Below are 26,921 nucleotides of genomic sequence, written 5' to 3' on the forward strand. Positions count from 1 at the left end.
GGCACTCAGGGGCTACCCGGCAATGGAGGCTTGCAAACAAAACGTGAGCTTCCAGCAGTTCCACTTCTAGGAATTCATCCCGAGGGAAGAGCTATGGTTCTGCACAGAGCAGTCCCGCACCAGACAAGAAAGCGGTTGTCCAACTCTGCCTGTGTAATTAGTAAGCAGCACAGTCTGCACCCCACGGAAGGCCGGCCAGGGTGAGACTAAGCCACGAGGCAGGCCTCCTCCACACCCCCTTCTCCCTGATCTGTCCCTGCCAGTGCCCCCACCCAGATGGCACAATTCCATCCTCTGTGCCTGGGGCCCTTTCACTCACCCAGGTCCTGGAATTTGCCTATGCAAAGCCCAGAACAGGAGGGGGGCGCTGGGGCCCCAGCAGTACTGACTGGAAACCCACTGGGTTTGGGTTTCTAGAGCAGTGGGGTGGTGTGTAGAGCGTCCTGCTGACTTGGACCTGCTGACCTTGTCCCAGAGGAGGTCCCCTTGGTAAAGGAGCTTGCCCCTGCATTACCGTCCAAACGTGGAACAAAGGTCAAATGGGGAGGGGAGGTCAGGGAGGAGCCTCCTATCCCTGACCCAGGCCTAGATTGTTTCTCTGTTTTTGTTTACTCATTTTCCCTCTCTACCACATGGGTCCCTGTTAAGCCACCCCAGTGATTTTTCATAGCTGCTGAAGTGCCCGTTGGCCCTCAGGTCCCAGGAATCATCTGGTCTTCCTCTCTGAAGGCTGTGGCCAGCTCCAACCGTGGGGCTCTCTCCCTAGTGTCCCAGCCGCGTGGCCTCCAAAGATGTAAGTACATGGCCTTCACTTCTCCTTTCTGACAACAGCCAAGACATCACCAAAATAACAGACACAGGAAAGTTACGGTACCCTAGAATGTTCTTACATTCATGATCCTCATCTGCGTTCCTTCAGTCTCTGGTTTAAACAAAGTCAGACCCCAGGCCCTTCCCCCAACACTTCTCAGATACTAAAGTTCCAGAACTCACTCAAGTAATAGAACACCTGGAAGTCATGGACTCCTTCAGGCTTAAGGAAGCCATGTTTTCTGCTGTGTCCAATTCCATCGCAGGAAAGGAGGGTAAGGACTCAACCCTGGAAGAGATACAGGAGCGCCCACTCATTGGTGCACAGGCTCTGGGTTGGGTAAACCTCGGGCGGAATCCCACCTCCCACACTTTCTAATTGTCTGACCTTGGGAAAGCCACTCAATTCCTCAAAGCCTCTGAGCTCTGGACTGCATTTGCCCTCCTCCACACATATGATGAAGCCCTAATGCCCACTGTGATTGGATTTGAAGACTGGCTCTTTAGGGAGGTCATTAAGGTTAAATGAGGTCATAAAGGTGAAGGCCTGATTGCATCAGACCGGTGTCCTTCTAAGAAGGGATCAGAGACATCTCTCTCCATGCCTGCGCAGTCTAGGCCATGTGAGGACACAGCGAGGAGGTGACCGTCTGCAAGCCAGGAAGAGACCTTTCACCAGAAATGAATCCTGATGGCACACTGATCTCGGGCTTCTGACCTCCAGAACAGTGACACAATACATTTCTGTTGTTGAAGCCACCGCCTCAGTGGTATTCCGCGGTGAGCCTGCTCTGACTCATACGCTCACTTCCCTCATCTCAACTGCAGGGATAAACTCACATCAGCATCATGAGGCCATTGTGACGATCCAGCAGGAAATACACATGATTCCTTTGGTTTTTCTACAACATCTTCAGCACCTGGAACAGTGCCTGGCATAGAGAGGATATTCAATAAATATTTACTCAATGAATAAATACAGCCATCCAGAAAGGAAGCTGTCAAACTAAATACACATGCATATTTCTGAGCTTTTCACTGACCTCTGTTTCTTTGATCATTGGTCACCATTCACCAGGGAAGGATAGCAAGTGTAAAGCGTTTAAGAAAAGTGCAAGGACAGTCTCTCATTTTCAACCTGACCTGCCCATTAATGTTCTGTGTGTTGGGAAAGGACAGTCTGGCTGGTGGAGGGGTGAGTTGGAGCCTCCTGGGGGCACCGATCAGAGAGCTACAGGAAGCTTCTGAGCACTGGTCCAGTTTTTGGGCCTGAGGCCCTGGAGCAGAGGGGAGAGCTCTTCTCCAGTGGGGCAGGGGGGGCTGGAGACCAGGGACCGCAGCTGTGGAAGGCAACAGAGAGGAGCTTATGGGAGCCTCCTGGGGCAACTTGGTCTGAGGTTAGAGGCCACAGCACACCCACATTCCTGGTGCTTGTCAGATGCAAATGATGAGAATAATAGGGCCTCTGTCCCTAGGCCATTTGTGGTAGAGCCTGGGCTCCCGGGAATCATAGCTCCTTCAGGCCAGCCATGGTGAGAGTTTGTTCTGGGGCAGCCCCAGGCGCACAGATGTGCCCACCACCCCTGGGGGCCCAGGACTTCTCCCAGGGAGAGGCATCCCGGTTACACTGACTACCCCCTGATTCTTTCCAGGACCAGTTCAGGGGAAGCAAGCTCCGGTGAGTCCTCTGCCTCCTCTCTTGTCTCTACCTCGCTGCCCCCTTCCTGGGCACAGCCCTACCTGCCCAGTGAGACCATTCACCTACCTCCACCCCACTGTGAGCACCAGGGCTCCCCCACTACTGGCTTCACTGGGGCACCAGCTCACATACCCACCAGGCACTAGCTCTACCCCCAGACTGTTCTTCCTGCTGAGCTGGTCCCAGGCTACTGGCACACAACTCCACGGGGCGCCACTCACATAGTCTCAGGTGTGAATGGCCTGGGAGCAGTGCGGATTGACTAGAGTCTGATTGCAGGTTGGGGCCACCCCTTCCACCCCCTAGAAGTGTAGGTAAGTCACGGTGGGCCCCTTGTTTTCAAAATGCCGACCTCACTGGCCCTGCTGCAGTGTTGGAAAGGCTCATCGTGAATGGCTCCTCTGAGTCCAATGAAGCAGTAAGACCCACTGTAAAAATGCAGCTGCTTTATTATATTGGGGAAAAGAGTAAGTCATTGCAGGGTGGGGGGCGCTGGAAGGTGAGGCCAGTCTCATCAGTCCCCTGTCCAGATTCCCAAGCCTGGAACGAAGATGCCCCCGGCCCATCTCCTCGGCCCGCCCCAGGAACCTGGAGATTCGAGGTAAGTGCAGTTGCTGAGACTGGGGTGGTGTGAGGTGGGCCACAGTGGCTACCAAGGGTCCTGCCCCTCTTCTGTGGCTTCTGGAAGGAGGAGGAGGAGGAGGAAGATGAATACGAGCTGCCCCCCTGTGAGGCTCTGCCCTTCAGTCTTGCCCCAGCCCACGTTCCTGACCCCGAGAAGGACTCTCCGTACTTGGGTAAGGCCTGGGGAGTTGAGGCAGGGAGTTGGGTGGTCAGGCAGGACAGAGGGTCCCCACGAGGAAAGACGGCCAGGCCTTGCCTCTTCTCCCTTTGTCTGTGCTGGGGCGGCAAGGGGAGGCCTCAGCTGGCAGTTGCGGAAGCTTCTGGGCTGGGCAGAGAGAGAAGGATGAAGGAAAGGCGGAGGGAGGAGGGAGAAAGGCAGGAGGAAGAGTGGGAAGGGGAGAAGAGCCTGGAGGGGCACTGTAACCAAGGCAACAGTGGGAAAGCAGGAGGCCCGACAGGGTCCCTGGGGCCTCCTCTGAGATCCCTCACTTCTCAGAGCAAGGGTGGGGATGCCAGGAGAGCCCGGGCTGCTGCTGGCATCCCACCCCCAGGGCTCCTCCGCTAGGCCAGGTGGGGGCAGGAAAGCTGGCCTCCTCAAGTTGCCATGGAGACGGGACTGTGGGGAAGCCAGTGAGGGGGAGAGGGGGGAGGAGGAAATAGAGGCTAGGTGGGGGGTGGCAGGAAAATGGGAACCTATGTGGGAGGAACCCACCGACCCACGATGCCTGGGGCCTTTTCCAGATCACCCTGGCCCCCTGGGCCCATCCAAGTCACCACCACCACAGCCCCAGGCCACAACGGTGAACAACACCCCCACCCCCAGTCTCTCCTTCCCCACCCACCCCACCCAGCTACCATTTCCCAGGGAGTAAATCTAAGAGGCATCTCATTTGCAAGATTCTCCCATATTTGCATTCAAGAGGTCCCCTGTCAGAAGCGGAGCCTGTTAGCCCTTGCTGCTCCCACCTGCCACCTGCCCGGAACCCCCTGCCCAGCCGTCAGCATCCACCGGGACTCACCCATCCTCTGGAGCTGAAGCCGGGAGGGCAGGGCAGTCTCGTCTACCCCTCCCTGCACCCTGGAGCCTGAGGACCCCTCCCTGCCTAGAGAGGGAAGAAACCCCTTACTGCCGGCTCTCGGAAGGCCCGCTGTGCTGAAAGAAGCTTACGGTCTCAGAAGTTACCACTCTCCTCATAGATTTTCCTGGAATAAAACAAAAACGGGGAGAGATTCATAACAAAGGAAGAGCCACAGAACAGAGGCCAAGTCCCCACTGCACAGGAGCTCTTGTGCTGTAGTGGTCTCCAGGCTGCACAGACACACATCACCCCGCAGCATCCCGCCCCGCCATCTTTGTCCTTCCCCTGCCTCAGTTCCCCTCCCTCCCCCCACCCCTAACCCTGTTCTCCCTCACCGCCCCCTTGTGCCCACAGCTGAAGGCAGCACTGAGCCTGCAGGAGGCTCGGAAGCAGGGGCAGCCCTTCCCCTTCGGGAAGCAAGGTAATGAGGATGTCCTGTCTTCTTCAGAGGCCCGCTCACTGCCCACCCTGAGATGGGGAGTCCTGGCCCTCTCAGGGTAAAGCTCAGCTCAGGTTGCTTGGTTTCCTGCTAGGGTCCTCGTTTTTTTACCTGAGGTTTCCCCATCCCCGCTAAGGCAGGCGGTTCAGAAGGAGATTGGGGACTGGAGCCCAGAAATGCTTTGCCTGAGGTCACAAAGCAGCAGAGCTGCTGACTCCCAGGTCGGGTTGTGCATAAGCTGTGGCCCCCCGGGGCAGGCCAGGGCCACTCTGGCATGAGGACATCTGGAGGGCAGCCTTGGCCACCCGGAGGACTCTCACTGGTGAAACACATCTGAATGTGATCCCCCCATCAAAGGGGACCTATGGCCACCAGCCTCTGATTCCATCCTTGCATTACTGCTGTCGCTGTCGGAGACTCTGCCTGTGCTAAGTGCCCTGAGGCCTGTGAATCCAGAACCCTGGGATGCTGGGATAGTGAGGGACCTCAGCCAGTGTGTTTTTGTCTGAAAATGGCCCCAAGAGGGGCAGTCTCCTCCTGCCTCGGGCCAAACAGCTAACCCGAGGCACATTCGTTTGTGTTTACTGTGCTCGGTGATTAGTACGCCTTCATGGGCTTGGGCGCGGTTCTGATTTTTGGAATAGCCCGAAGTCATTTGGAGCAAGCCTGGCCAATCATTTGGGTGGTCAAGCTGGGCAACAGCCGGGGGGGTTGTGAAGTGGGGCGATCGGAGCTCAGGGTGGCTTCCTCCTGGGGCTTCAAAGCTGGCTCTGAGGATGCCCTCAGATAAGGTCTGAGGACACTCCACTCTTCCAGCCTAAGTTTCGCTGAATTCCTTTCTCCCTGCACTTCTGACTGGTGATTTCTCCTTTTCCTCCCAGGGTGGGCTACACCGGCCAGGGTGGTGAGTGGCCCCTCCATCCCCCCCACCCCCGCCCCGCTCACCCTCTAGGGTTTTGGCTAGGAAGTTGGCAGGGTTAGGGTAGCGGGCCGGGAGGGCCAGAAAATACCTCCGAAACCAAGGTAAAGGGCTCAGAGCAGAGTGGCTCCCTGTTTGCCACAGGCCCCTGACAGGGTGTAAGGCAGCTGTCCTGCGCTACTGGGGAAGGCCTCGCCCAGAGCTCTCCTGGACGCCCACATTCTAGGAGAGCTGGGGCCTCCAGGCACCTCGGAAGGGGAAGGTGCTTGTGGGTTCTCCTCCCCAGGCAGGGGAGCAGCTTGAATCATCTAGTTAGCTCTCAGAAGGAAGTCTACCTTGTGAGGGGGGAAGGAGATGCCCATAGCTGCCCCTACCCCAAGTGATGGATTCACCCACTCTCCCACTTGCTGGTCAAACCCTTAGGTACCAGGCCTTCCAGAGAAATCTGATGAGAACCTCTACCTGGAGTGTGAGCCTAGTCCAGGTGAACACTTCCCTCTGTCCCAGATCCCTCCTGCCTGGGACCCTCAGCTGCTCAAAACAGGACACATTCTGGCTCTATCTTCTTCCCTTGTCGTCCCTCACCACTCCACCAATACACGTTTGCCTTCAGACACCCACATGGACACCCACCCTTCGGCCTTTGGTCCAGGTTGACCCCCGCTATGCATAGTGGGAGGGGTACTTAAGCAAGGGCTGCATGGGGCTTCCCAGCTCTTATGCAGGACAGCGCTCCCTCTGGTTGGAAGGACTCCCAGAGAGCCTGGGCTGCTGAGAAGCCGAAGGCCCTGCAGGAGTCTGCACCCCTCCCCGGTCAGCAGGAATCTCCCTGCCTGGGGCCCAGCCCAGCCCAGCCGCCCTCACTCTTTCAGGCCCGGCCTTGACTCGGATTCTGAGCTCCCAAGTCCTGATGCCCCCAATCTCTCTGCCAAGGGTATCAGTGGTGCCCAGGTGAGTGCCCACCAGGGGTGTGTGTGTGTGTGTGTGTGTGCGCGCGCACGCGCGCATGCGCGTGCATAATGTGGCCAACTCAGGCTTCCCCAGCTCTGACCCTGCAATCTCTGGGCTCACTGGTCTCTTTCTCTTAAAGGAGGTAAAACCTGAGCTCTCGGGGCGCCTGGGTGGCACAGCGGTTGGGTGTCTGCCTTCAGCTCAGGGCGTGATCCCGGGCGTGATCCCGGCGTTATGGGATCGAGCCCCATATCAGGCTCCTCCTCTATGAGCCTGCTTCTTCCTCTCCCACTCCCCCTGCTTGTGTTCCCTCTCTCGCTGGCTGTCTCTATCTCTGTCTAATAAATGAATAAAATCTTAAAAAAAAAAAAAAACCTGAGCTCTCTTCCTCAACTTGCCCCCACAGGCCCACCATAGCCCCCCAGGAAGCTCGGAATGTAAGAGGCTGGTACCCAGGGGAGAACTGGCCTGGGGTGCGGGGAGGCTCAGGGAGGGACTTCAGGCCCAGCGGATGGGGCTACAGGACTGAGTCTCTTCTGACCAGCCTTTCTGTGTCCCAGGGAGCAGCGAATGCCACCTCTAAAAGTGAGTATAGGTGTCTTCAGCATGAACCCCAGGCAGTCCTGCCAGCCCACCGTAGCCGCAGTCCTGCCAGCCCATCCTAGCCACAGCCCTGTAGGCCACAAACTCTGCTCCCCACCCCCCTGCCCACCTCTCATGCCCCACTTTGCTGTGGGAATCCTTGCCCCTCTGACTTCAGCTGACAGCAGGCCTGAGGGGATCCCACTGGGCAATTTCTAGGATCTTCACCAAAGCGGGAAACCCCCAGCCTATACCTCAAGGTCACCCTTCATTTGGAGGTCACACGTGGCCTAGCTGATAAGTCCTACCGGAGCCTGAGACCTGGAGAGGAGAGGTGAAGCACCGAGGGTCCTGTGTTGGGCTTCAGGCCTATGTGCACGGCCCTCTAACCACCCCCACCTCTGCAGCTAGGCCCAAAGCCTTCTTCGCCTAAACCCTCCCAGCCTCAACTCTGTAATCTGCTTCTTCCAGCTGGAAGGAGATCCTCTCTTTCCTCTAGAGCACCCACCTGGAGCACCTCAGCTACTGAGGTGAGGGGGGGCTGGGAGAGGGCGGAGAGGAGGCCAACAGGGAACCCTCTTGGGCTGGCGTCCGCCATTGCAAGCAACACATTGAACGTGTGTGTGCAGCACGGCGCTGGGCACCAGGCACGGACACCTCTTTGTTCTGCTGGTGCAGACTCAGTCTGGGGAAGGCAGATGTGAGCACAGATAACTGCATCCCAGGGCTCTCTGCCCCCCAGCCCCTCTCCAGTGCCCTGGCACGTCTCTGAATGGCTGTGTGTGTATGTACAGGACGGCAGCCTGCTGGCTCAGCCCTGGTACTCAGGCAACTGTGACCGCCATGCTGTTGAGAGTGCCCTGCTCCGATTCCGAAAGGTGGGCAACTGCAGCGCCCCTGGGCCTTCGCGGATACCCTTCTGCTCATGGGGTGTGGTTGGCTGAGCCTCTGGGGACGGGAGGGTGGGAGGGGGGGTGCTGGCCATCTGTGGACCAGGGCTGCAGGTAGACGGGTGGGAGATGAGGCTGACAGATGGGGTCTCCTCCACAGGACGGGGCCTACACTGTGCGCCCCAGCTCAGAGCCTCATGGCTCCCAGCCCCTCACCCTGGCGGTGCATCTCGGTGGCCGGGTCTTTAACATTCCCATCCGGCGGCTGGACAGTGGGAGCCACTATGCCCTGGGACGGGAGGGCAGGAACCACGAAGAGGTAGGTGCTGGAGGAGGACAGGGACTTGCAGGCAAGAGGCCACCACAGAGCCGTGTGCTGGGCCCAGGCAGGCACATTTGCCCAGGGGAAAACCCACATTTTGCAGTTTTTCTGGACTGGAGGGCCATGACAGAGGCCCGTGACTTGAATTCCTTCTCAGAGGTCTGCTTCAACTAGGGGAGGCACCCCCTCCTGCCGGGCTCAGTCTGCCCAGGGCCCCAGGCATGGGTGGGGCTGGGGGGTGGGGATTTGTGCCTGCCGTGACCCCAGGTAGGAGGAGAGCAGGGCCCAGGTAGTTCAGACTCCGATCTATGCCAAGGACTCAACTTTGTGCCCAGCACTTGCTGAGGTTCCTGTGCTGGAGGACCCGGGCAGAGGCAGGCCCCAGGGTTGTTTCCACCTGGCCTGGCTAACAGCACGCCCGCGGGTGCAGTCCAAGAAAGCTGTGCAAGGCCTGGAATGGGGCATAAAATGGCAGTGGACCTTCATGGGGCAAACTGGAGAAGAAAAAGAGTTTAGAAAAATGTGAACAAGCTTCCTCCTCAGAGTCCCACAGTTCCTTCAGGAAGCTTCTCCCAGCATGAGGCTCTGGGGACTCACCGATGCCCTGCTTCCTGTCTAGCTGTTCCCCTCCGTGGGCGCCATGGTCCAGCACTACACACAGCACCCCCTGCCCCTTGTGGACAGACACAGCGGCAGCCGTCAGCTCACCTGCCTGCTCTTCCCCACCAAGCCCTGATGCCACGGCGGATTGCACACACGCACCCCCCGTGCTGTAGTTTTCTCTTTGCCCTGGCCACCCTGGGCTGTCCCCCCCTCGCCTCTCCCAGGTCTCCACCCCTCCAGGCCGTCCCCTTCCCTTGCCCCAGTCCCTGCAGGCCTGGATGATAGGCTTTGGGAAAGGTTGCCCAGAAGCAGAAAGAACCCCTGAGACCCCACCCCATGTTCACCTGGAGTCTGGCACTGCCCCTCCCTGCTGCATCTCCAAGGCTGGGAAGCAGGCCTCAGGCAGGGCCCCCATTCTCAGGCCCCAGGCATGGATGTGTCGGCCCTGTTTACTAGGGCCTCCCAAGGGGCGCTGGATAAAGGCCTCCTCAGGGAAGCTGAGCCTCAGGCGGCCACCCAGAGCCCTGCTTGGACACAAAGAGAATCCTTTCACATGCTCTCGGGGGCTTAGCACAGGGCTGGCAGCTTTGGTAGCACTGTACATAGTCCGCTCTCAATAAATATTTGTTGAATGAATTCTTGAATCTGCTGAGCGAGGCAGAGGTGGCCTCCCTGAGGTCCCGAGGTCCTTAAGTGTCCCGGGGTACAGACTGGGTCTGGGAGTGATGAAGCAGGGGTGGCCAGGCCACGGCAGGAAGGGCCAGCCCCATTTCTGTCCCTGATTGGGTCTTTTGACCTTAGACATTAGGTGCAGGCCATCCTGGGGTGGCTGGTTTTTGTTTGATTTTGTTTGCGGGGGAGGGGCTGTGGGGGGGGGTCGGGTCAGGGCTGGGGGAAGTGTGGGAAAGGCTTGGTGCGGTCTCTGCCGCCCCACTAAATGATGAGAACGGACTTAAGTCCTCGTCCCCCACCTATTTGCCGTACAGTGTTGCCCCAGGGAGAGATGAGCCTGATTTTGTTCACTTGGTGCTGTCTAGAGAGTAGGGGAGACAGGCAGACCCCAGGAAGCAACTGGGTATTGGACACGCCAGTCCTAAGATCAAAAGCTATGGAAGGCCCAAGGTGGAGCTCAGAGAAGACAAGCGGCCAGGGAGCAGAGCCGCCTGCGGGGCCCGGCAGGGAAGGTCCAGCCGCCGCTCCGGCTCCCGGAGCCTGGGGTCTCCGAGATAGGCGGCCGGCCGGCCGGCGGGCGGAGCGGCGGGCACGCAGGGGCGGGGGCGTCCGCGAGCCCTGGCGCGGCGCCCGTAACACCCCGTGCCGGAAGCGCCATGTGACCGTGACTGCGCAGAAGCCGCGAGCGCCGCCAAACAAAGGGCGGTTCTGCGGCCGCCTGGCGCTCGGGCTGGCACGGAGGGGCCGGACCCCCTACCCCCAGCCGGGCCCCCGGCCCCGCCTCCCTGCCGATCCCGGGCGCTGGCCCGGCAGGGAGGCTCCGGATCGGATCGTGCTGAGGCCCGGCGGGAGCGCGGGGAGATGGGCGAGGGGCGCCGCGGGCGCCGTGAGATGCAAGTGCCATACGGGGCCAGGCTGGGCGGTGGGGCGTTGCCGGTTGGCCCCCGGGCTGCCGGCTCTGATGGATCACCCTCTCCTTAATTTCTCTAATAGAGGCGGAGATAGAGGTCCCTACGCAACGATTCTAGAGGGAGGAGGCTTAAGTGAGGCGTGCTCTGGAAGGCGGTGAGGACAGTGCAGGGCCTGATGGGCAGCGCGCTAGGGCCTGTCTCCCAGATAAACACGCACGGGAATTCGGGTCAATGACTGTCACTTTGAAGTCCCGCTGTACTTTCTGGCCAGGCCCCGGGTAGAGGAGCAGCATGGGGCAGGTGGCACAGGGCCAGATGAGGGTGGGTGCAAACGTGTGATGGGGAGTGGGGATAAACAGCTGGTGGCTCGCACAGAAGCAGGGGGATAGGAGACCCCAGGCCAGCTTCCCTCGGCTCTGTTAGCCAGTCCTGGCTCCCTCTAGGTCCTACGTGGGAGTGGCCTGTCTCCTGTACACTTTCCCCAGCCTGACCCAGGCAGGGACTTAGGGACTGGAGAAGGTGGAGAGCCAAACCTTGTATTGGCCTCTGGGTGCAGTCGGACTCGCATCTCCCACCTGATTTTTAGCTTTCACATCTCTTGAGGAGCCCTCTGCCCCAGGGCCTGCTTTTCCTAGCCCTGAATTAGCTAAGCCCTAGAGCCAGCTGACCTGTGAGGGGGAGCAAAGGCCACAGCACAGAGCTCTTGAGTTGGTGGGCTAACAGAGACTCTGCTTGGCCCCAGCTGCAGGACTAACTTTAAAGAACTAGCCTCCCTCCTTCTGTCCCTGGGGAGAAAGAGAGGAGCAGCAGTTCAAGTAGAGGGAACAGCCTGTGATACGGGCCACTAAGGGCCAAAGAGAGCTTGATCCAGAGAGCCACTCAGTTTAGCTAGTACCCCCTCAGCTTTCAGGTCGCACTTAGATGTCCCCTGTTCTAAGACGCCTTCCCAGTTCCGCAAATCTGGGCTCAGGCACTTAGGACACCTTCTAGCGATTGCCTTTTCACTCCTAGGAAAGGACCAAGCTACCACTGCCCACTATTGTGTATTCAGGACCTGGAATACAATAGGTGCCAAATATTTGTTGAAAGAGTCACTGAATTAAAGAAAGAAAGAAAAGAAAAAAAAAGTCACTGAATAGGTCAGATCTACCCTGGATTCCTCTAAAGCTGTTCACGTTCCTTGGTCAGAGCTTCCCTTGTAAGAGAAAATTCCAGCAGAACTTTCTGTGATGCTAGGAACATTCTATGTCCGCCTTGTCCAGCACAGTAGTCACTAGCTCAAGAGGTTATTGAGCACTTGATGGGACTACTGTGACTGAGGAGCTAAAGTTTTAACTAGAATTGATTTTAATTAATTTGAATTTAAATGGCCACCTATGGTTCCTAGCTATCCTATTGCTCCAAGTCTTTTGCATTCCCAAGTGTGAGGGGCAGTGTGAAAGAGAAAGCTGGACAAGTTGGGAGGGGGGCTGGGTCCCCAGGAGCCTGGGAAGCCTCCATAATGAGTGTGGGCAAAGGGGAGCAGAGCAGGGGAGGGTGCAGGAGGCATTGTATTTTAGGAGGGTCTCTCTAGTTGTGACATGCTGAGTGGGTTGGAGAGGCGGCACAGGGACAGGGAGAACAATTAGGGGCTGCAGATATTTCTGTGATTTAGGTGAGAGATGACATCCTTTGATTTTTTGCCATGCCAGTGTCCCTCCGAACACCCTAGCCCCATTTCCTCTGGAAAATTCCAGGCAGGGTCACTGATTGGGGGATCAAGTCTGGGAAAAATGCCATTTGATGAAGAAGCCCCTGTATTACCACAAGTGGTTTGCCCGACTCCATGTCTCCATTTGCCAGGAAGGGCCTGGGACAGGGAGCAGAGGAAGTACGCGGCTAGAAAGTGCGTGAAAGTCCCTGGCAAGACCACATCTGCTGGGGCTCGCAGTGTGCTGTCTGCAACCATCCAGCAAGCTTTCAGCTTGAGTTTCCAAAGCGGCAGCCTGACCTTGGGCGAAAACATGGGCTCTGGAATCTGAAGGACCCAAGTTTGAATCTGGCTCAGTTACTCACTGCCTGTGTGTCCTTAAATTCTGTCTCTTTACTTTTTAAAAAAATTCTTTATTTAAATTCAATTTAGTTAACACAGAGTGTATTATTAGTTTCAGGGGTAGAATTTAGTGATTCATCAGTTGCATAGAACACCCAGTGCTCATTACATCAAGTGCCCTCCTTAATACCCACCACCCAGTTCCCTCATCCCCCCACCCACCTCCCCTCCGGCAACCGTCTCTTTATTTTTAAAATGGGGCTAATAATACCTACTTCTCAGGGTTACTGTGAGAATGAGAAATGATTTATGTAACATATACTTAGCCTAATGTGGAGCCTGACATATGGTGGAGCCAAATGATTGGTCCCTAATGATAATCCTGTGAATAGACCAAGCTTGGTACTGGTCCCACCTGCATGCCCCCGTTCAGGGGCTCTTTCTGACTCGGGCTTCCCCAACACCCCCTCCACACGCACACACGCACACACGCACACGCGCTCTCGACCTTTAGGTATTACAGGTACGGTGATTATTGTTTTGTCTGCCCACCTGGCTTTCCCATCACCCTCCTCCTGGTGACGTCATCCACTTCCCCGCACCATAGGACCAGGCATGTGACCTCGGTCTGACTAGGGCCAAAGCAGGCCCAATCAAAGCTTTCTCTGAGATGGATATATTGATGTTGAGGGAGAGAAGCCATCTCTCCAAACCTGAGTTTAGGCTGCAAATGGCCACCGTCCCCACCACACGGACAGAGCTTATCTGCAAAAGTCAGACGAAGACAAGGAGCAAGAATCTTGGAGACACTGAGTCCTGCCCCAAAGTCACTGCTTTTGCGGTAGTGCCGCTCCCAGCTGTGTGAGCTAGAAATTTCTTTTTGGTTTAAGCTCGTGGGAGTATGGCTTCTGATATTGTTAAGAAGACCCCTGCCTGCCGCAGGCACTTGTGTGCTTGAAGTTTGGGGGCGTCGGGGATTTTTCTGAAGCACAGAGCCATTAGTGGTAGAACCAGAGTTTGGGCTTGTCTGACTGGCTCTAGAGCTGCCATAAACTATACCACACGCCCCACACATCACTCACCAGTGTTTACTGAGTGTGTATTATGTGCCAGGCACCGAACTAGCATCCTGTTCCCCTCCACACCTACCGGAGGGCTCCTCCTCCCCACCTTCACTCCCAATCTCTAAGACCCTCAAATGAGAAGACGTAAAAGCCCTCTCCGCCAGGATGGGGGGAACACACTGTCTTTCCCAGAATCCTCCTCATGTGCCAAAGATATGCGAGAAGCCACCCAGCTACTTACCTACCTGCCTATCCACCTACCGCGGTCTGCTTGGCATGGAGTTAGGTCCTAGCCCTGACCCAGAGCCCCGAGGCAGAGTTTCTGCCTGCGCCCTACTCTGAGCGACAGGTCCCTGCTTCCTGTATGGCTGCCATGACCATTTATGGGGATACTGAGGTTGTTTTAAAAGTGTTTTTGATCTCAGTTGACCCAGATGTCCCCTTTGTTTACTTTGCAAATCTGGTTGAGGAGAGAGGGGGTGTTGGGAGGAGAAGGACTTCAGGACAGTGGTTTCCAAATCTGGTCCTCAGAACATCCATGGACCATGATGATGACATCACCAGTTGGTGACAAAAAAGGAGAAAAACACAACCCGCACAGTGAGCTCTTCCTGCAGCAAAATTATTCCATCTAAAGGACCATCTTTTAAAGGGAAATCAAGTTCTTGCTCCTTTTTTGGTATCAAATTATACTTTCTTTTAGGTCACTTTATTTTGCTGGGCCTCATCTTTAAAATGGAATAGGAGGGGCAGGGTGCTCGGCTTAGGTAACCTCCAAGGGCCTTTCCAACCTCGATATCCCAAGATCTTCAGGGCCTGGGGCTTATTGCGTGCTGCCCGGGACTGTGTCTCTCATAGCCTGGCCTGCCTCCCCCTACGTTCTCTGCTTCTCCCCCGCCCCCCTCCAGCCCTCCTGCTCAGCCCCACAAGGTTTGCCCTCAGCTGAGCTGGTCTTCTGTGCTCCTTGCAGAGAAGCGCCCCCTTCGCCGTGCACATTGGATTAATTGGAAACCCAGTAGATACAGCTTCTAAAGGGCAAGTGTAGGTTTGGAAGAGCCTAATGTTTGTCCTGACATAATGAGTGGATCAGCCCAGTCTCCATAAAAGCCTGGAAGTTGGGGCAGAGTGGCAGAGACCAGGAGCAAAAATCCAAGAACAAACACCAAGGCAGGATCTGCAAGGGGGTGGAACACTGAAAGAGAAAGTTCTAGCAAAAGAACGCTATCATGGACTCCTAGAGCACTTGAGCCATCTTGTCCTGTCTCCTCATGTTACCGACGAGAAAATGAAAGCCCAAGGAAGAGAGAGGAGTCTATGATGGCGGGGGGGGGGTGCATTTTTTCTCTAGCACCACCTCAGCTGGGGATAAGGCCTGGAGATGGAGAGGAAGTGAGGGAGACTTGGAAACTGAGTCCAGGAGAGGCCAGAAGCACTAGGTTAGGGATGACCCTGGCTCCCGTGAGCCCTTGTGTCCCTGCCCCACCCCCCCAGCCTACTCTCTCTGCTCTGGCCCGCCAGCTCTCCTTTCCTTTGCCTGTTGCCCTCAGCTCAGCTCCCAGGACATCACAAGACAGCGGCCCCAATGGGCTTGGAGCAGGAGGAGGCTGGCAAGAGAAACTGTTGGTCAGAGAGTGAGGAGGGCTGATGGGTGCTCCCCAGAATGCCTAGAAACTCCGCACGCCCCTGTGAGAAGCTCCAGGAAGAGGGGAGATGAAGGGGAGCTGGCATTGCACTTCCATTTCGAACAGACTCCTCTCCCCGACACACATGCACTTGTGTACCCCAAAAGGATCCAGGGACAGAAGAGGTGCCAGGCAGTTCTCATGGATTCTGTAAATCCCAAACACTGGGGAGAACAACAGAACAGGAACCCGTCCGTGAACCTCCTGTCGCATTCAACCCTGAGGTGAATCGTTAATAAGGCAGCTGTGAGATCAAGGCCACGTTGGAAGTCTCCACATGTCCTGCCCGTATCTGCGGCACCTGCTGCTGTTGGTACAGCGTCATTTTTAAAGCGGTGATGTCAGGGGCCAGAGAGGAACCAGCTCCAGAGTCCCTGAGTCTACCTGGGAGACGCCACCGATGTTAGGAAGGCTTCCAGCAAGGAGACCTTGGCCAGGCCAGGACCTCCCAAGGCCCTCGGCTGTGCCTGTCCTTGATCACACAGGCCATCTGCTGCCTGGGAAGCTGGGAGTTGGGGCAGCTGGCTGACCTGGAAATGCAGAGCCCAAGGAGCCCCAGGCATGCCTGCTCCTGCTGGCCACCCTCTCCCTGAGAGCAAGCAGCAGGGCCAAGCGGCTCTGGGGAGGCTCCTGCCCATTCCCAGGGCCAGGCAGCCAGCTCTGCAGCTGATGCAAGGCCAGAGCCGGCTGAGCTCAGCCAGTCTCCCATGCAGGAGCTTCTCGTACCCCTCCGTGCTCCAGAAAACATACCCCTTCACTCCCCTCTGCCTTGGCCCTCCTAAGTCTCTAGCTCCATTCCTTCTGGAAGGAGAGCAGGACCCCCTAAGGGAAGGCTCTGGGAACAGGTGCTGCTGGGAGCCGGGGTAGCGCTGGGCATTTCTGAGTCAACCCAGCTCTCCCACACCTGCAGCCTGTGGACAGAGCGGGGACCCAGAGCTCTGCTTCTGGGGGACCTGTTCAGGGAGGGCCTGGGCACCCGTTGGCTCTCAGGCTCTGTCCAGCCCGGCCTGATTTCTCTTCGCCGGGAGGTCAGACCCTCCTATCCCATTTGAGGGTAGACTTACCTCTACCTGCTCTCACTCTGTCGTTCAATGCCCAGGCCAGAGGGAGGGATGCCAAGGCCCGACCACCTTCCCGAGGCACCGTCAGCTCGAGATGAGGGTTCAGTCAGCATCCATTGACTAAGGGCTCAGTGATAATGACATGAGGTGTAATAGCATAACGTGGATGATGTGTGCCACATGTGACGTCCTCCAAGGGACGATGCCATGATGTAGGGCAGCCCTGGATGAAGCAGCTACGGCCCGGAGAGGCTAAGGGGCAGAACCAGGCGTCGTGCCCACGGGGTCTTCCCGCATCCTCAGTCTGCCTTCGTCCAGTCCGTCGGGCCTGCGCCTGAACGGGAAGCAGCCTTCCACAGACCTGCCTGCTCCTGGGCCCCCGTGGAGGTAGAGGAACTTCCCTCGAGGGCACTGGGGGCCAGGAGGAGGGAGCTGGCAGAACCAGTTGCGGGGTTGGGGTGGAGGTACACTGGGAGCCAAGCCTGCCGGGGAAGGCCTGGATTCATTCTGGGAGCACAGAGATGGGGGCAAGTACTCAGAGCCCCGAAGTGGCAGCTCCGAGGTGTCACTTGCTCCCTCACACAAAGGCTCATGGGTCACAACAACCTCAGGCTGCCACCTGCTGGGTCAGGGTCACTGCCCGCCCGGGGACTGAAGCAGGCTTCAGGACTGGCCCCTGCAGTCTGGCGCGGGACCAGCGACAGTGGCCACTGCTGGCCTCCCTTTTGATGCCAGGGTGGAAGGAGGCCTTCCTTGTCATCTGCCCCATTCCATTTGGGCATGCCCTTTGCCCTCGGCCGGGCCTGGGCCTCAACCTCTCCGGGTGACCATGTGCACATCGTCATGACCCTTGCCCACCGTCCCAGGGTTGCTTGTTGCTGATGCAATTCGTGAGCCTGGTGAGCTCAGGCTGGCCCAGCTCGCAGGTAGGTTAGCACACAGTGCTCTGCGCTGGAGGGTATAGCCTGTGCCGGTGGCAAGCACCCCCCCCGCTGCCCCCCCCCCGACTCAGGCTCACCGGCCTGGCAGAAAGTGCTCGCAGGAGCTAGAGGTGAAGAGGAGGGCAGAGAAGGACTCTGAGATGACACAGCGGCTGCAGGGGCCACGCCAGGCCCAGCCCGCAGGGCCCTGCAAGCCCTTTGGTCTACGCTCCTAGCCCTTCACCAACCGCGCATGGTCAGAGAAGGGGGAACACCCAGGGCAAAGCCAGCTCCCGACTCTGTCCCCACATCGAACCAATTCCTAGAACTACTTTTAAGTTGGAATTATACTTACTTTTTATTAGATATTATAATCACATGGTATTAAATTAAAAAGGCACAAAAGAGTCTAACACAGAGAAAGACAGTGTCCCTCCCATACCTTTCGCCCAGCTGCCCTGTTCTCCACCCTGGAGAAAAGCAGTGTTACCGGTTTCTTGTGTATCTTTCCAGAGACAGGCTAGATTAGCCCTGGGATTTTTGATTATCAGAGCTTGCACAGCGAGGTCACATCTTGCTTCGCGTTCCTGCTCGGGATGAGGAAGGGTAAACTGCCCTGCTTTGAACCCTCCCTGCGAATGGACAGGAAGTGACCAGAGATTAGCTTTCCACAGCAGGCCCACGTTCCGGTTCTCTCCCCTTCACTACCCTCCACCTGTTACTTCGCTAGATGCCCAAGGCAAGAGCAAAGGACAGATGGCATTGGCCTCATTCCTTAGACGGGGAAGCTGAGGAGCCAGGATGTTAAGGAGCCGCAAGTTCTCACACTTCAAGCGGAGGCACCCTGGTGTCTCCATCACTCCACTTCCCCGATGTCTTCCCCTCGCCTTCTAAACCACCTTGAGTTCTTCAGTATCTTTTTGCCACAGCTCGACTATGGACATTGCAAGGGCGGGTCAAGGACTCTACTTCTATCACCCCTCTGAGCTGGATCTGAGCTGGGCCCTGGGCAGCGCCCCCAGCAGTGGGAAACAATGTTGGCGAGGTCCAATGAGAGAAGCAGAGGGTGTGCTGTCTCTTCCAGGGGCATCCCAAGGCCCTGAAGTTTGCTACCTGGACATATGCACATGCCCGATCACCAAACTCGCTGACCCACAGGCCTGGGCCTTATGAGTTCTTTTCTTTTCTTTTTTTTCTTTTCTTTTCTTTTCTTTTCTTTTCTTTTCTTTTCTTTTCTTTTCTTTTCTTTTTCTTTTCTTTTCTTTTCTTTCTTTTCTTTTTTTTAAGATTTTATTTGTTTATTTGACAGAGAGAGAAAAACAGCCAGCGAGAGAGGGAACACAAGCAGGGGGAGTGGGAGAGGAAGAAGCAGGCTCCCAGCAGAAGCAGGCTCCCAGTAGAGGAGCCCGATGTGGGGCTCGATCCCAGGACTCCGGGATCACGCCCTGAGCCGAAGGCAGACGCTTAATGACTGAGCCACCCAGGCGCCCCTATGAGTTCTTTTCTTACGTAGTTGGCTCGGTTAATGGCCCTGCTCAGGAGGCCAAGGCCATGAGTTGGCTCCTCAGGGGTGGAATCATCCTATGGTGAAACGTTCTGTTCCTTGCCCACGAGCGATACAGAGTGTTGCAAATTACAACTGGATGACAAAGAGGTTTTCTCCTCTGTGAAATGCAAAGTGCACAGTTATCTAGCTGAAGAGGATGACCTCCTTTGTGATCCCCTCCTTCCTCCCAATTCCCCCACCCCCACCTCTGTGTGATCCTCGGGGTTTCTCTGGGGTGAGCCCTGGTGCCTCCTCCAGTTCCGTCTTACATGCAGAGGCTCGCTTCAGTAAAGCATGTCTCTCCGAAGGTTATAATGTGCGCAGAGTGATTAGGCTCTGAGAAAACAGGGTAATAACAAGGGACAGTGGCTTCAAAAAGCATGAGATGTGCTTGTTCACTGAGGCAGCAGGAACAAGAGGGAGATTTTATTAATTTCAGAGAACAAAAAGTATCTGCCGTGGCTAGTGTGTGAATTCAGGCTCTGTTCCGCGGTGGGAGTGAGGATGCTGGTGGGCGACAGGCCCCGGGGAGGGAGGGCTGGCAGGGAGCCCTGCGACCGTGACCAGAGGGGGTGCTGACTTGAGAGGATCAGAGGCCGTGCTGCTGGAGGGACAGAACAGGTGGCAGTCAGGGGCTAGATTCAGAGAGGGGGACACCTGAGTATGGAGAAGGGTGAGGGAATGGCAAATTTAAGGTGTGGCAGGTCAGGGGTCACTGAGAAGGAAGCTGGAGGCTCCACAGGATGCCAGGAAAACAAAGTACTCACAAAAGAACTTGTCTGTTCCAACAGCTGGCTCCTCTACCGGCTTGCTCATTCGGCTCACAGTGTCAGCATTCTGAGGGACCAGGGCACTGCTCTGGGCCCAGGACCTCACCTAACTCTCACCATGCTCCCCAGAGACCAAAGCTCTGTTGTGGGATCTCAGGCCCCACCTGCTTTCCAAGGATTCCAAATGTGGCCTCCTCCCAAGCCCGGCTCCCCAGGCCCACCCAGTCCCCACCACTGCCTTGTTCCCTCTGGATTTCCGTCACAGGTGGCTGTGTGAGATCAGGATTAACCTAATTTGGAGTGCAGGATGACTTGCACTCAATTGGATGGAATTGGATTGGAATTGGTTTGTTGAACCATTGACCATTGAAAATGGTGGCCTTTCTTTAATATAGCCATAATAGGATTCCTCCAGATAAAGTAGTAATAGAATCACCCACACAGAGCCTGAACTTAGCCCATCAACAATACTAGCAACAACACAAGGGTTCATGGTTAGTGAACACAATCTCACCTGGCCTCTGGGCCTCCACTCTTTTGTGGTTCCCCTTTATTTCACCAGCCCCTCCTTCTCCATATATTTTTTGGTTCCTCTTCATTTTCCTGATGTCTAACATTGAAGGGCCCCAGGACTCAGTCCTTCCTTTTTCTCTGTCCTTGCTCACACAGATGACCTCATCCAAGGTCATGAAATGAGATCCATCTCTCTACGCTGACAATAACTATGTTTACATCTCCAGCCCTCGCCTGTCCTCTGAACTCCAGGCTTGAGTACCCAACTGTCTACTCAACACTTTGACCTGAACATCTAATAGATACGGCCAACACACTATCCAAAATCAAACCTTTATTGTGCCCCCAATTGTCCCCCCCCCAGCATGCCCCCCTGCATTGTGCCCCTTCCATAGCCTTCCTGTAGTGGAAGCTCTGGAGTTGATTTTCTTCTTTTTTGTAATGCAAGTGCCTGACTTCAGCTCGGATTGCCAAGGTATCACTTCTAAGAGGCATCCACTTCACATTACCAGCTACGGGACTAGAGCAGGAGCCAGGCCGCTTCCTGGACTGAGGCTCCTTTGTTTTTACAGATCTTGGTCAATTTTGATAACTGATCATTTGGGCCCCTTGCCTTTTCTCTTCTCATGCTTTAAATTCCCCCTCTTATGTTTTAAATTCACCAACAAGAGTGAGTCTGTGAAACCCTAGGCCTCCACCCTTGACCCCAGGCCTCCACGTGCATTCTCTCTCTCTCTCCCTCTCCCTGTGACCTCACTCTGTGGTCCCAAGTATGCTATGTAATTTCCAGGTCCTGTAAGTAATAAACCTTTATTTTTTTAAAAAAAGTTTCCCTTAATACCGAAGGGTGTGTTGCAATCATTCTAAGAACTACAGGGCCCGTCCCACCACAGCACTGGTTATTTAAACAGGCATTCGATACTTCCCAATCTCAGTAAGTAGCTCCATGGCACTTTCATCCTTCCAGTGCTCAGACCAACATTGGTTCAAGGACTCTTGCTTGAGGTGTTGTAGTCCCACTTCGCAGTCAGTACATCAGCAAACCCCATTGGCTCTGCCTTCGGGATACACGCACCACTGCCCCTCTTGCCGCCATCCTTAGCCACCGAAGTCTTGACCATGGCCCATCAGGCCCACTGCCACCTCCCTGCTGTCACCTCCTGCCACTTCCCCTACTTGGCTCCCTCCATACTGGCTTCTTCCTGGCTGCTCCTCAGACCCACAGCCCACTCCTGCCTGGAGGCCTTGGCACTGCTGTCCTTTTCAGGTGGAATTCTCTCCCCCAGTCACTCACAGAGCTGGCTCTCTCATTCCTTCTATCTCTGCTTCAATGTCACCCCCTCAGTGAGGCCTCCCTGAACTACCATATTTAAGACAGCAGACCCTCCCACACTCCAGCCTCTAGATCCTTCTTTACAGTCCCTTCATGGCACTTAATCACCGCCTGGGATACCATATATGTGTTTGTGTACATGTGTGCCTGTATAAACATCAGAGATTACACCTTTCTTGGACGTTTATTATCTGCCTCTCCCCTCTAGAGACTCCACGAGGGTGGAGACCTTGTGTGTGAATTGTGCATAGCTAGACTGTAGCATCCAGAACCGTTCCTGGCGCGTCGTTCCATAGTTATTAAAGTTGTTGAATCAATCATCAGGCTTACAGGGGCTACGTGAGTTTCCCAAAGCCACACAACTAGCATATGTAGAAACTCAGAAGGTTGCCCAGGGTCACAGTGAGGTGCAAAGCTGGGATCCAAGCCCAGGTCCGAATTAACTACTGCACTTTCCACTTCCCCATCCCCCCAACGCCAACCACCTGGGGCCACCCAACTGCCCCCTTCCTGACAGTAGCCTGCCCATCAGCCTCTTTCTCACTGCCATCCATGCTCTAGAAAACATAATCGTTTATGTTCTTTGTATCATTATAGCACAGCACATGCTTAACCTAGAAGACAGGAGAATACTTTTTAAAAGGAGGAAGAGGGGTGCCTGGATGGCACAGCGGTTAAGCGTCTGCCTTCAGCTCAGGGCGTGATCCCAGCGATCTGGGATCGAGCCCCACATCAGGCTCTTCTGCTATGAGCCTGCTTCTTCCTCTCCCGCTCCCCCTGCTTGTGTTCCCTCTCTCGCTGGCTGTCTCTCTCTGTCGAATAAATAAATAAAAAATCTTTAAAAAAATAAATAAAAAAAAAATAAAAGGAGGAAGAAAAAAATTACCAATTGCCCAGAACTCAGAGACCACCATGGTGGGTGACTCTATCGCTCTCTCACTCCAGTCTTTCCTGGGACATTTGTGCCTGATAGGGGTCATCATTGTAATCCGGGCCACAAATCCTCGGTTCCGATCCCAACAAAAGAGAAGCAAAGGCATGTTATGGGCAGAGACAGACGAGCAGGCTTTGGCGAGAGGACACAAGGACGGGAGGTCTCCCCAGGCGGGGGCAGACAAGCAGGCATGGACAAGAAGGATCTGAGGGAGGGAAGGTGGGGCATGATGGGGATGGCTGTGTCAACGGGAACACTGGGGAGAGTGAAAGACATGGTCAAGTGGGAGGAAGGCACGGAGAGCTGAGAACAGTAGCTGAGGCTGTGGAATTCGAACTCCACAAAGGAAGCCTCCAAAGATTCCTGAGTGGGGGAGGGGGGTGGAGATACGAGAGGTAGGGAGACATTGTGAGATAAAGGGTTCTTACCAGAGATAATTCACGCAGAGGCAAGGGAACTGAATGTGAAGGTCAGAAGAAGGGGAGGAGTCAGAGATCACTCCCGAGGTGCGTGCGGAGTGGCGGCTTTATCAAGACTCAAAAAGAGGGAAGGGGGCTGAGGGACTCAGGGCTGGTTCTGGGAAAGGGCGGGGAGCAGTTCTACGAGCTGCAATGGAGTCAACACAGACGTTTCCCTGAGAAGAGGAGACGGGTGAGGGAAACCAAGGGTAGAGAAGTAGGCACTAGGGCGTTCTTCAGCCAACACCCTGCGGAGACACTGCCCGGCGCACCGAACCTGCACCCACTTGCCTGGTCTGAAGGGCCACCACACCACAGGCCTCCTGGCCTCCTCCTGCCTTCCCTCTGCCTCTGCTCAGGGAGGCCCTCCGCTGCAGATGGACCCTTCTCCACGTAGCTTGCCTCCGTGGGCTGGGTTGTAGGCCACCCTGGCAGTCTCCTGTGTCTCGCTCCCAGGCCTCCCTGCTCTGTGTGCCCGGAGCCCCAGCAGCGGGCACCCAGCAGAAGCTCCACAGATACCCCTCGACTTGCCTTCCCTTTCGCTTCTCTCCTCATCCAGCCGCTGGCTCTGTCAGCGTCACTCCCCGCCGAGGGCCAGGGGTCGCGCTCAACTCTGAGAGCTGTGGGTAACCTGGTCTTCGCGGCCACCATCGCTGAGTGGAGCCAACTTGACCCCGTCAGGCCACTTTCTAGTACAGATTCCTCCAGCAACTCCCCAGACCAGCTTAATGTGCCTGCGAATCCCCAGGGTCCTGGTTCAGGTGTAGATGCTGGTTCAGGGGCCTGGGGGGAGCCCAAGATCCCATGTTTCTAACAACTCCCAGGGGATACTGAAGGACTACACTTGGAGTAACGAGGACCTGGGTGACTTTAGGCAGTCGCCTTAATCCCTCTGGCCTCAGGGTTCTCATCTGCCAAATGGGCTCTGACCACTTCACTGGGTTGCCATAGGGTCAGATGAGTTAGTGTTAGTGAAAATAAAATAAACACCTAAGTCACTGAACAAATGTCAGTTGTCTCGGGTGTTGCTGCCAGGATGAACGTGACAAAATACACAAAAAGCCTCAGCAGGTGTGCAACAGATGCTGGGTGCTTCCCTTCCAGAGGCTGCCAGGTTGGAAGCATAACGGTCTTCTCCCAGGTCGAGATACGTCTCTCAGAGTCAAGGCAATGAAGGAGTCACTCTGGGCTGTGGGGAGGTAGGATGGTGGAAAAGAGGGAGTGTGTTAAGGGTACACGGTTCCATGAGGCCTGGCCACAATGCAGCTAAGACAGCACAGGCCTCGACTTTCCAAGGAGAACCCACTGCCACCCCCCGAAGCAAAACTCTGTCCCTAGAAGCCAGTCACAGTGCCCATGCTCTGTCCTAGGAGCCCAAATCTCAGCTCCCAGCTCTGCTCTGGCTCATGACTTCCATGCTTGTCTGACCTCTCTTAGCCTGGGAACCTGGCACTGACCTTGACTACATCTCCTCATCTCACCCATCACCCCATTGCTCCCATTACACACCACTCTTGCCATTAGTGACAGATTCCCGTGCTGCTGCCAGCCTATTCCAGGCGGGGTCCCATTCCTCCTGATCTCCTGACAGGTTCGACACCCATGGCAATCTCACACCGTTTACAATGGGCTGAGTGTGACAGCCATTACCAACAGCGGGTGACTGTGTGTGGTGACTAACTGGGTCCCTGTGCCAAGGGAGAAGGAGGAGTTGAAAATCATTCTAGGTTTCAGGTCTGGGAGGTAGAATGATGAGGTCAATTTGGAGCATTGAGCTTCGGGGCCCGCGTTGGTTGGGCAGCAAAGTGGACCTTTCTCTCAGGCAGGTGGGAGCGTGGGACTGGAGTTACCAGAGAGGTCAGGCGGAAGTGGGGGCTTGGAGACACCCACACAGACACAATTGCTGAATCTGTGCAAAGATAAAAGACTGAGGATCAGACATTGGAGAAGCCGAAATCCATTCTCAGGGTGGTTCTGACCAGGCTTCTCAAACAGACTGCGTTCTCTCTCAGGTCCCAAATGGCTTCCCTCCAGGTCCTGTCCGATCCTGGAGGTGGGTACCCGGCGGCTGGCAGGAGGGCAATCAGGCTCGGGCTCACTTTTACAACAGGTCTCAAATTTAGACTCTTGGTGTTATTTCCAAATAGAATTATACTTACACTCACAGAGAGGCCCTGAGAGAAATGAAAAAAAGACACAGTGTGGCTTAGGGACTGGCCTTCCGGCCTGTGATGCCCAATGGACTCCTATTTCTTTAAAATTCTGTGAAAAGTACAATTCTATTTTATTGTATCTCTCATGTTAAAGTATGAATTACAGGTGAACATTTAAACTAGACTGCAATGTCATAATCCTAGCCCGGTAATTTTCATTGTCTCAGAAAGGAGCCCCCCCAGATCAGAAGGGGGCAGGACGGTCTTTGCTCCTGCTTCTTATCCGGACAACCAAGAAGTCCTGCTCCCGTGGTCTTCAGGGATTTCACAGTCCAGCCTAAGTTACCAGCTGCTGTCCTCAGCTACCTTGGAAAGTCAGTCTGTCCAGGGTCTGGATTCACCTGGACTCAAATATTTTTAAATTCCATTTTCCACCTCAAGCTTAAATCAAACTTTACCAAAAAAATCTCTGTTACTCAAAAAAAAAAGCTGCATTTTTAAATTTAGCTTTCTGACTCTGTGCTTTTGTTCTGTCCTTCCTTCAACACTTTCAGACGACTGTTCCTCAGTAAAGAAAGCGCGTTTGATCCCATCACGGACACATTTAGCAGACACGGGACCGCCATCGGCCCTGCTGACATGTTTGTTCATTTGAGACGACCTCATAGGAAGGTGAGGTCTCACAGCACGAACTCCTCGATGTCGGCCCAGGGAAACCCCACACACACATTTTGGTGCTTTCCTAACCTTCTTGGTATAAAGGGAAACAATTCTGCTGTCAGGGGTTCGGGATAGCCTAGTTCTGTCAGAGACTGTGCTGTATGGTATGTCAGCTGCTGGGCCATCTAAATGCCCCTAGATATTGTCCCCAGAAAATTTTTTAAAAATTTTAGTTGTGGTAAAATATATGTAACATAAAATTCACCATCTTAGCCATTTTTGAAGATATGATTGAATAATGTTAGGTATATGCACATTGCTGTGCAACCAGTTTCTAGAATTGTTTTCATCTTGCAAAATTGAAATTCTGTATCCATTAAATAACATCTCCCCATTCTCCCTTCCCCGCCCCCAGCCCCTGGCAACCGCCACTCTATTCTCTGTCTCGGTGAATTTCACTAGTCTAGGGACCTCCTGTAATTGGAATCATACATTGTCTTTTTGTGACTGACTCGTTTCACTGAGCATAATGTCTTCAAGTTCATCCATGTTGTAGCATGTGTCAGAACATCCTTCCTTTTAAAGGCTGAACAATATTTCATTGCATGCATGTCTATACCTTATTTTTTTTTATCCATTTATCTATAGATGGACATTTCGGTTGCTTCCACCTTTGAGCTCTTGTAAATAATGCTGCTGTGAACATGGGTGAATAAATATCTCTTCGAGACTCTTTTTGTGGCGCCTGGGTGGCTCAGTTGGTTAAGCGTCTGCCTTCAGCTCAGGTTGTGGTCCTGGGGTCCTGGGATCGAGCCCCACGAAGGCGATGGAAGACTCCCTGCTCAGCAGGGACTCTGCTTCTCCCTCTGCCCCCCCGCCCTCCACCCCGCTCATGGTCTCTCTCTCTCTCTCTCTCAAATAAATAAATAAAATCTTTAAAAAAAAAAAGACTCTGCTTTCAATTCTTTTGGATATATACCCAGAGGCAGAATCACCAGATCACACAATAATTCCATTTTTAATATTTTGAGGAACCATGACACTGCTTTCCATGGCGGCTGCCCCATTTCACATTTCCACCAATAGCGTACAAAGGTTCCAATTTCTCCATACCCTCGCCCACACTTATTTTCTGTTTTTGTTTTTTTATAGTAGCCACGCTCAGGGGTGTGAGGTGGCATCTCCTTGTGACTTTGTTTACATGTCCCTAATGATTAGTGATACTGACATATTGAACATCTTGTCATGTGCTTATTGGCCATTTGTAGATCTTCTTTGGAGAAATGTCTATTCA

General features: G+C 54.8%; 1 protein-coding gene and 1 long non-coding RNA gene across 22 annotated transcripts; one reads left to right on the forward strand and one right to left on the reverse strand.

Annotated features, from left to right (window-relative positions):
* Nucleotides 1-1,959: 1,959 nt before the first annotated feature.
* SH2D6 (SH2 domain containing 6) lies at nucleotides 1,960-26,373 on the forward strand. Of its 21 annotated transcripts, none has more exons than XM_019803359.2 (16): nucleotides 1,960-2,342; nucleotides 2,463-2,488; nucleotides 2,789-2,823; nucleotides 3,028-3,110; nucleotides 3,198-3,306; nucleotides 3,875-3,933; nucleotides 4,567-4,633; nucleotides 5,533-5,555; nucleotides 5,994-6,054; nucleotides 6,443-6,521; nucleotides 6,928-7,106; nucleotides 7,575-7,633; nucleotides 7,733-7,803; nucleotides 7,898-7,981; nucleotides 8,154-8,312; nucleotides 19,598-19,966. In XM_019803359.2, exons 1-16 carry the CDS (start codon nucleotides 2,340-2,342, stop codon nucleotides 19,851-19,853), a joined length of 1,353 nt encoding a protein of 450 aa, XP_019658918.1. In that variant the 5' UTR covers nucleotides 1,960-2,339; the 3' UTR covers nucleotides 19,854-19,966. The 21 variants fall into 21 exon arrangements, 17 of the variants coding, with proteins under 17 accessions (XP_019658918.1, XP_019658919.1, XP_019658922.1 ...); XM_019803360.2 differs by having other exon boundaries at nucleotides 3,040-3,110; XM_019803363.1 differs by lacking the exons at nucleotides 1,960-2,342; nucleotides 2,463-2,488; nucleotides 2,789-2,823; nucleotides 19,598-19,966 and adding exons at nucleotides 25,522-25,639; nucleotides 26,276-26,373 and having other exon boundaries at nucleotides 2,834-3,110.
* On the reverse strand, nucleotides 3,056-5,551 carry LOC109490162. Its single transcript, XR_002143430.2, has 3 exons — nucleotides 4,153-5,551; nucleotides 3,303-3,458; nucleotides 3,056-3,190 (listed from the first exon to the last, which is right to left on the reverse strand). It is a non-coding gene; the product is annotated as an uncharacterized LOC109490162 (long non-coding RNA).
* Nucleotides 26,374-26,921: the final 548 nt, after the last annotated feature.

The sequence above is a fragment of the Ailuropoda melanoleuca genome, chromosome 4 (assembly GCF_002007445.2).
Source record: "Ailuropoda melanoleuca isolate Jingjing chromosome 4, ASM200744v2, whole genome shotgun sequence".
Classification (NCBI taxonomy): domain Eukaryota; kingdom Metazoa; phylum Chordata; class Mammalia; order Carnivora; family Ursidae; genus Ailuropoda; species Ailuropoda melanoleuca.

Excerpts from the sequence above, each read along its gene's own strand:
- SH2D6 (XM_019803358.2), top strand. The coding sequence starts at position 2,946 with ATGCAGCTGCTTTATTATATTGGGGAAAAGAGTAAGTCATTGCAGGGT. Across the intron at positions 4,634-5,532 it reads CTTCCCCTTCGGGAAGCAAG|GGTGGGCTACACCGGCCAGG; the intron begins GTAATGAGGATG and ends TTTTCCTCCCAG. Across the intron at positions 7,804-7,897 it reads TCAGTCTGGGGAAGGCAGAT|GACGGCAGCCTGCTGGCTCA; the intron begins GTGAGCACAGAT and ends GTGTATGTACAG.